We start from the raw sequence: 9814 nt of genomic DNA on the forward strand, positions 1-9814 counted from the left end.
GCTTACACTTTAATTAATTAAACATGATTTTGTATTCTGTATTTTTGTAATAATTTTGAAATTTACATCTTAGGTTCTACTCACCTAATCCCAAATAATATGTTGTGGAATAACCTTGAAAAGTGATATTAGTTGTGTGAAAGCCTTGAAAAAGTCTTGAATTTGTAGCTTAATTTTTTTGTGTAAACAATGTATTTTATGTATCTTTTAAAGGAAGGGGAAAGATTTATGTAACAATGCAAATACAAAAAAAATCTAGTAACACAAAATTCTTTACATACATTAAATAGTTGACATTGGCTTGGTGATGATGTATTATGAATCTATTAGCTGACCTCTAAAGCTCTCTCTAACCCTTTCTTCATACATAATGTGTAGTTAGGCCTACTGAGCTTGTGTTTTTTCTAATTGTCTAAATTGAGGTAAAATAACAGCAAATGATGCAACATTAGAAACTTTACAACTTATATTTATTCAAGACATTTAGAAAGGTATAGTAAAAGAAAGCAATGAAAAGTTATACAACCACATCTTTATAAATGTATGCAAGTATTAAAAAACTGAAACAAATGTACAGTTACACAAAGTTGTGTACAGAAAGTATAAATGAATACAAATCTATATACATGTAATGCACATAATTAGAGGTATTGTACATATAAGTGTATAAATAAAATAAAAATACAAAAATGTGTAAGTTATACAAACTCTGATATAGAGAATTTATATAAATGTTGGAGAATGAAGAACTTTCAGAAAATATACATGAAGCTCTGCACATAAAAATTATGAAATGAAAGAGAGTATCATACATACATACATACATACTTTACACAAATATTTCAAGCAAAAACATTATATTCTAAAAAGGAAACATTGCTGTACATTTAAGTACAATAAAAAGTTATAAGATGCCACTGTCTAAGATATTTGTTAGTTTTTAGAGAAAAAGAAATATTTATATGAGGAAAAGCAAGAACTGTATTTGTAAAAGGAAAAGAGCAGACACTTTTACCTAGCACATAAACAACACTTTAGTGAAACTTTCATAAACAGATTTATTTTTATTCTATGTTGTTATAACATACAAAATAAATCAGCTATGATAATTTCAGCAGCATTGATTATGTACTAAGTAAAACCCTAACTTCTTTGAAGAGTATCACAGGTATGATACTCTGCAAAGTGTTTCATACAAAGATACACATCACAGTTTGTACATTGTGGGAGTATCCTGTTGTCTGTAAAGCACAGTCTGTATCTTTTCGTTTTACTTTGTTTGACAAGTATTGGATAATGCCTGTGAAGACTGAGCCAAAAGCCAAAAAAAAACAGTTTTTGTACCATTTTACTGACCTTCATCCAGTTGAATAGTAGCTGACAAATCGGTCATTGAGGTCTACTCCTCCCATAATGTAGTCTATAATGGTTAGGGTCAGTCCTAGGGAGAGTGTTAGTGTTGTTATTGAAATATAAATAGTTATGGATAGTTAAAAGCCTGTCCCTAGAAAATATGTTAGTAAACCAAAGATTGTGAAATGGAAGATAGGTAGACCAATAGTCAGAAGTAGAAGGATAAGGCTAGACAGTAAAATATGTCCACATTAAAGTTTTTTCTTTTGAGGTGTTCATTCTGGTGTACTTCTTTTTCATGTGCATATCTGTTAATTTCACCAACAATTAGGTGCAGAGCTTCCACTGTAAATAGAACTTTGAAAAAGTCGATTAGTTTATTCAAAGAGGTGACCTGTTGGGAGAAAGGTTCACCTCTGTTGAATGGAGGTATCTGGTGGTGTTCTTCTCTGGTGATCTCCACCCATGTTCAACTGTCATTGCATGCAAGAGGCCTCTCCTGTGGGGAAGGATTAGTCCTAGCACTCACTGGAGCTCTACCCTTCCTCTACTCTTCTTAGCTCTGCCTCTTCCCTGTGGTGGTGGTAATGTTTGTGTTGATGTACCTGGCCACAGCGAGTCCAGAACATCCTCATCCAAATGAGTTTCACTAGGTACATCTTGATCTGTCCAAAAGACAGAGTCAAGAAGAGCTGGTTCTACATTTTGTGGTTATCTGGACTAGTAGGCAGATTCTGTCAGAGGGATTGAAAATGAAGCATCGAGTACTTCAACATCTGATTCCTCTGACTGAATAGCTTCTTCTTCTGATGAGGAAGAAAGATCTAAAAGGAACTGAATCTTTTTCTTCTTCATCTCCTCAACTTTTCACTTCACTTCTTGTTTATTCATTATAAAAAGGAGAAAAAAACATTACATATAAATTGTATATTCTCTGTTGTGTATATTTGCAGGAAAGTTAGACTATAATGAACTGAAGGTGCAACATAATGTTAACTACAAAGAAAATTTCCTATTTTACTTACATAATCAGTTGGAAATCTGATAGAAAGAATACTTTCCTGATTTTACATATCTCTGATCTGATCTTCAACTACTTGAAGTTCAGTTTTTTCACATTCCAGCAAACTTCTGTTGGTCCATTCAATTAAATACGAGCCTAAGTTAGTCTTCTTACGTCTAATTGTACTGTTCCTGATCTTTTATTTGATTCATCCTAGAAGTGCAGCTGTCTCTATTAATCTTTGATTGTGAACTTAGTTTTTCTTTTTTAGTTTAAGAAATTTAGTCAAGTGATATATGTTCTGATGTCATTAAGTTCATAAACAGTACTGTGAATTCCTCTAATTCTTGAGACTTAATGGTGACTGTTTTGTTCTAAAACTGTTTTATTTTGCTAGTTGCATCTTCAGTAGAAGCCAGATAATTAATTTTGTTCCTGAATATGCTGTAGAAATTTCATATTATCTCAATTTAAGATTAGTTGAATCTATATATGACAGTTATAAAAAATATTTAAATTGATTACTTTTATAAAATAACAGGTACATACAGTAACATTGTTTCTCCTGTTTGTTCATCATCAGTTTTCTTGATATGATTGTGAATGTAGATTTGTATCTAATGAAAGTATATCTTACAATTCCAATATGTTGTCTCCGGAACACCAAGCAAATGACTAAGGTTATCACTGTCTAACATTCATTTCTATCACTGAAGTTTTTTTCTTGCAGGAAAGCAGACTTACTGGCCTTGTCTGTAGACACAACTCAAGTGCACCACTTGTCTGAAAAATTACAGGTATTGTTCTCTTCTGCAGCATATTTTGTGTCTTTCAATTTGTATGTTCATTATTTATGGTATATTGTAATACAGGGTATACAGAAGTTATATTAACAAAATTGTTTACTTGTATTTCAGATATAGAATTCTTAAACTTCACTTCTGAGATACTTTACAATTAAAAGTATAATATCCTCAAGAATGTTTAAATAAAGGCTGCAGATAGTTTTTTCTAAGAGGTTTTAGGCTGCTGAAACAATTTCTATTTTCTGACAAGCTGTATCTATAAAGCTTAATGTTTAAAAAAAAAAGAAAATGGCTGCCAGAAAACAAGACAAGAGCCAATTTTACATACTACTGTTATGGTCAAACTTTTCATGTAATGTTTCTTCATGATTATAAGATGCTCATTCCAAATTTCATGTCTGTTAATTATGAGAGCAAAGTTTGATCTTCAAACTGCATCCAAACAAATATCTTCCAAAAAGTTTTGACCTTCAAACTCCACCCAAACAAAATATCTTCCAAAATAGAGGAGCAGCATTGTTCCTAGCCAATGACACTATGTAATTTGTTGACAACTATACAGTTTCATCTAGAAACTTTTATTTTTCAAGCTGAATGTACTAAAATGCCAATAATACTGCAAAACTGTACTGTTATTTATGAAGATTTATTCTTTTATAGATTAATGTTCAGGTGTGATTTCAAGTAATTTTTTCTTGGCACCTTCTCTTCTACATCATGTTTACCTAATTCTAGTTATACCATAAAGAAAATTACTTATGCAAATAAATTTTAAGACTATGTATAATAATATATATATTTAACTTTGGTATAAAGCTTTGACCAATAGCAGAGTTACTGTGATGTACATTAACCCTCTTGCCACAGGCAGGTACCAGTGCACGTCACACCATTTTTTTGAAAGTTACATTCAAAATTCAATTAAACTACCTTATCATCATGGCTTAGAATAAACTTGGTATCAAAATATAGTTAATAAATCTGATTTTAATATTATATATGTTTTAAGTTTTTACTTTTATAAAGAAATATTTTAAATAAATCTTCAATCTCTCCTAGTATGAGAATTGTGACATTTAGTTTCTGGGTCTTCACTCTTCTCTAGGAGACAAAACAGTGAAATAATTTAAGACTTTTAACTTGTGTTAAATCTTGACTTTTGTTTTCAAGCAACATCAAGTACACAGTTCCATAACCATTGCAAGTGTCACTAGTGGTTCTGCATTTACAAGCTGCTGTACACAATAGACAAGACTTCTGACACTTGTAACATGTGCTCATCATTTTGTGTTATATTTATGAGTTATCAATTCCATAGAAGAGCGGGATGAGAGGGAGAGATATGAAGATGGTCACAGGTAAGGTTTCTTCCAGTCTCCATCCCATAGTCTCAAGAGGTAGCAGCTCTGGGAATTGCATATGTGCCTATCACCACACTACTGTCTGATAATATGCTCATTTGATGCAGAAGGACAAAGCATCACTTGTTGGTAAGTCTCAGGCTGAGGAGATTTCACCAGCATGATTTAATGTGCCTTGTTCAAATTGGTGGTATTTAGTACCTTGTAAACTTTGATGAACTGTTCTACATCCTTAGCAGTTTGGTCATCTAGATCACCATCATCTAGGCATTTCAAAAGACAATAGTACTGCTGTAAAACTTTCCAGCATGGTTTTTTCCAGTGCTCAGACAAGTAGGAGTTGGTGTCACTACCAGTCAGATGATAAATGCAGGCATTATTTCCAGCACAGATTGTTCAAATGTTAGTTGCTCCACAATGCTGTGAATTGAGATATATTTCTTATTCTTGGCTGTCCCACCATTGAGCCATAGTTTGGAACATGATATTTTGTGAAAATGAGTCAAAAGCATCTCCAGGAAATCAGGATCATATGCAGATACCAAAATGCTTGTTGCCTTTCTACAAAACTTGGTACTTATTTGCATTAGTAATTTTTCATTAAGAAAGAACTTTAGTCAGATAAAAGTCATAAAAGAAAAAATTACTTATAACCATGTTTGAACAGTAATCTATAAAAGAATAAATGTCCTTGCATAACAGTACTGTTTTGCAGCATTATTGATATTGTAGTTGATTTAGCTTGAAAAAATAAAAATTTCTAGATTAAGCTGTATAACTTCATCTTTATTAAGGCTTAATCATCAAAACTATAACATAGTAGCTCTCAAAAAATTACTTACCATTATTGTCATGGCATAATGATGCTGCTGTTCCTTTTTTTGTGGCTATTTTATTTGGGTGCAGTTTGAAGGTCAAACTTTGCCCTAAGATTTAATAGACACGAAATTTGGATTCAGCACCACAAAATTATAACAGTTTTTCAAAGTTTTACCATAACATTAGTAGGCAGCATTGATTCTTATTCCATTTTATTGATGCCATTTTGTACTGTTGTACTGTGTTTTAAAGTAATTGAAATAGCCTTTTTAAAGCTTTTGATGTTACTGTGAATACCAAAAGTGGAACATTCATTTCTATATACCTTTGGCAGCTTTTAAGATATTATTTTAAAACAAGTGGACTGTGTGGTATTTGTTTGTTGTTGAAATTTATCACCAACAAATTACAGACACCAACTGTAAAAAGTCCAGCCCATACAACAAACATCTGACAGAGAAGAGGGATACCTAGAGAGCAAATGTCACAATTCTGATACTAGGGAAAATTGAGAATTTGTTTTTGACATTACCTTATAAAATTAAAAACTTTAAATTTATATTAAAATTTGTATTTTTAGCTACATTTTTATGCCAAGTTTTTTCTTACACTTTGGTAAGAAAATAGTTTAAATTTGGATTTAACTCAGTAAAACCTTATGACATATGCAGAAAGGTATGTCCATAGAGAGAGAGAGTTATTTAAAAAAACAATCTGTTTTTTGTGTACAAAATACTTGTAATGTTTACTAAAATCCTATCAAATTTCTTGAAGAAACATTATGTACTTTAAGAGTTATAGTATCTATACCTTATACCTTCATAGTTTCATGGTGGTTATAGTTCACGTGAAATACACGAGTGTGTTGCAATAGAGTTAATATAATCTACTCAACCTCTTTAGTCTTCTTTAGTGTAGTTTCAGGCTCCTTATGAATTAAATATCAGAACTCAACCATATAGTTGTTGATATTTTAGCCAGAATCCATTTACTATTATTTACCATATTTCCAATTGACCAATATAAATTATATCTATATTTTGGTTGCATATTGGGAATTGTTACCTCAAATAGCAACTTCAGAAGTTTCTTAAGAGACAATTATTACAGCAAGTGGCTACCCCCTATGTACTTCACTGAGTAAAGTAAAAACTATTTATTTAAATGCTTGCAATAAATGATATTGACAATATTAATTTGTGACATTATCAGTCTTTGATGAGTACTCTGTTATTTTTATACAATGTGAAAGAAGGCATATATATTAATTTTGTCTTTGGGTTTGTAAGATTTGTTATTATTCTAAAAAAAGGAGCATTAATTCTTTTGAATACTTCATAGATTTTTCAAGAAGAACTGAAGCTGTGGAAAGCTAAACATTTTGAATATGAACAGGAAGAGAAACAACTTAATGTCAAACAGGAAGAACTTCGTCGAAAAAAGGTACACAAGACTTGCAATTTAGGGTACTCAGTGTTAAGGCAGAACAGTCAATGATCCCCTAGATTGGGATTGCTAACTATCATGACACTTTTTTATCCTATTAATAGCAGCAGGAAACAGGTCATTATTTTTTGTTGCAAATCTTAATTTAAGACATGTATACCATCTGCCCAGACTCTCTTAAATTGCTGGGCCCCTAAGCAGTTGCTTCCTTCCACCAATACAGGTAAGCCTGTAAGTATTGTGCATTGATTGTTCAATGACAGTATACATTATGCAGCTAGTAATACTTGTTTCCAACTTGTTTAAGTTATTAATTCTACAAGGCAATATTTTAAAAAATCCTGAATTTCCACTAGTGTGACCCATGTGACACATTTTCTCTTAGCATATCTTCATCTCTATTTTATCCACCACCCCCTCGAAAAAGTATGAAATTAAACATAAAATACTCTGTATAAAATTGTTATTGCTCAAACAAACCATAATTTTAATAGCCTTCAATTTTGTTTGGTTATAGAGCTATCGAATGGAAAATCGGATCCCTCCTGCCGCACTCACCTATCACATCCTCTCTTTCACAATTCATTGATAGTTCTGTCTTATGTTTCATTATATATTACTTATAACCAATAGAAAGTCAAGGTTTTCATCTATCAAATGAAGTATTGTATAATGTATTCTAAACAGAATATCATCAATTTCACTCACAGTACAAGATTCATTCTCATGGGAAAGATAATGACTAGCTTGAATGTATTTGTAACAGCTCTTTTTGCATAGTTAGAAACCCAGAAAAATTTTGAGAAGTAAGTGAATTTGTCTACTTTTTGCAAGTTATTGGTCTATATTCTTTGGGGCATTATTTAATTAAGTAAAAATTGTTAAGTGCATTACTATAATTACTATAAAAAATCAGGCTTAACTGTCCTTGATAATCAAGGGCAAGAAAAAAGAAGATTAGTTAAGTACTTTATTTTTTGTTTTTCATATTTCTTTAATTGTTATTATAAAAGTAACTAAAAATCTAAAAATATGGATCTTTTTAAGTTATTTAAGACTAGATTAGGTAAAATAAATAATAATATAATTAAAATGGTTCACAAAGAGCAATAAAAAATTAAATTATAAATAGATATATACTGTTATGAACTTAGAGCTACTTAGGATAAACGAATGTAGTTTCATGTTACAATTTGAAGTCATTGTAGAAAAAAAAGGGTACTTTAGGTTTATTTAGATTTTTTGTTTGTGGTTACGAGGTCAATTGAATTGACCAATCCCATTTTAAGATAGAGTAGAGAAAATAACAGATAAACTATAAAGTTTTACTGAACAAAAACGTTTGAAATGCATTTAGGAGGTTTTAGGGATTACACGAAGGAAATGTGAGATGTTTGAGATGTAGAAAAGTATTTTTTTAGCTTTAACATGAAAATTACTTTGCACACGGACTATTCAAAACAAATATGATTTTTTGTATGTGAAAGACTTATAATATGAACTAAAAGACTGCCAAATTTTGTGAAGATATACACATTATATTAAAAGTGAGAAGTATTAAATCTGTAAAGACTTTAAATGAGTACAAAGAGTTCACATGGTCGCTCAGATTGATAGAGCCCGTGTTGAGAGAGTTAAAGAAACTAAAATGTGGAAAATGTAGGCTGCAGGCTATGTTTTTGATATTTTGATTTAGCGGTTTTGTGTGTTAGAGGGAGATTTAGCATGATGTTATGATATGTTACATCTAGACATGATGAACAGTAGCGTAACAATATTAAACAACCAGAAGATTGTTGGATAGTTAGGTAATCAGTGAGACAGTCAGTAAATCTGTGTTATCAGTTGATTACTTAGTTAGTTAGTTAAAAATAATGAAGGCGGTAGTGAGAGAAAGTGTTTTGTTACCAAAAATTTCATATTGGTTGATGAATATTACATTAGCTGTAGACTTAGAGTGTAAAGAATTGTCTGAGGATCAGCATACACATACCAACAGGGAATTAGTATGTTAACACATCAGCTTTATCAGAAAATGCAAATTTGATATTTTTTCAGAGCCAATGTGAAAGATAAACTGAGACCTTGAAATATATTTAGAAACACTTTGGATTTATTAATGAAAACATATGCTGTTGAAAAGCAAATTTGTTATACTTTAATATAAGAAATTAATAATGCAATGTGCTTTTTATGATTTGTGTAATATCAAGATATACAAAAATAAAACTGTAACTTCACTCTTTGAAAAGTAGAGTCAGGCACTGTCTTAAGAGAATGCCAACTTTTGTTACATTTTCGTTATTTGAATGTGTTTTTTGTCATTAAACTGTTACTAACTGATCGGAGAAATATTTAAGTGTATGGTTCCCATAAGTTGAATTGCCATTTTGCTTGTTTAACGTTTGTTTTTAGTATATTCATGAAGTGATCTTCATTTATTTGCAGATCTAGTTTTTATGAAGGCTTTCTTAACTTGAACTTTAATCACAGTTTATTACAGTAGCATTGTTATTTATTCTAACACCATCATCCAATACAAGTTTGTTTTGGTCAACTAGATGGTTACTTGACATACTCTTTTATGATAAATAACAGTCATATTACCAAGACAAATGTAAAGGAGAGAGAATTTCATTTTCAAAACTCTGAACATTTTGGAATGCAGTAACACAGATTTCTTCAATCACATACAATTTTTAATATGTACATGCTTGAATTTTTTTTTTTTTAATAATTTGAATTATTAAATTGTAATTTTTCTCTTTGATAGAAATATATTAATTTCCTCTTCAAATTCTTAAGTGGTTAGTTAAATCTTTGAAAAGTTATATAAGACAGTTGTTTATCACTTAATACCTTGCAGTTCTTTTTTTATAACCAAAAACAGCTATTATTTGAAGATATAGTTTTATATTTTTGTATGTTTCAAAGTAATTTATCTTAATTATTGAAATTATTATTCAATAAAAAACATAGGATTTTGCTTTATTACTATTTTTATAATATATATATATATATATTAT

The 9814-nt window shown here is 30.5% G+C and overlaps 1 protein-coding gene across 6 annotated transcripts in view; it reads left to right on the forward strand.

The window, feature by feature from the left end:
* Positions 1 to 9814, forward strand: part of LOC106461715 (structural maintenance of chromosomes protein 5-like) — a 326380-nt gene that overhangs the window by 227257 nt on the left and 89309 nt on the right. For all 6 annotated transcript variants that reach the window (XM_022388747.1, XM_022388745.1, XM_022388743.1 and 3 more), the window contains 2 exons: positions 3087 to 3153; positions 6684 to 6785. In XM_022388747.1, the coding sequence (XP_022244455.1) occupies positions 3087 to 3153; positions 6684 to 6785 (169 nt within the window). The remainder of the gene's footprint in view (positions 1 to 3086; positions 3154 to 6683; positions 6786 to 9814) is intronic.

This window comes from Limulus polyphemus, unplaced genomic scaffold, assembly GCF_000517525.1.
Source record: "Limulus polyphemus unplaced genomic scaffold, Limulus_polyphemus-2.1.2 Scaffold1017, whole genome shotgun sequence".
In the NCBI taxonomy this organism is placed as follows: Eukaryota; Metazoa; Arthropoda; class Merostomata; order Xiphosura; family Limulidae; genus Limulus; species Limulus polyphemus.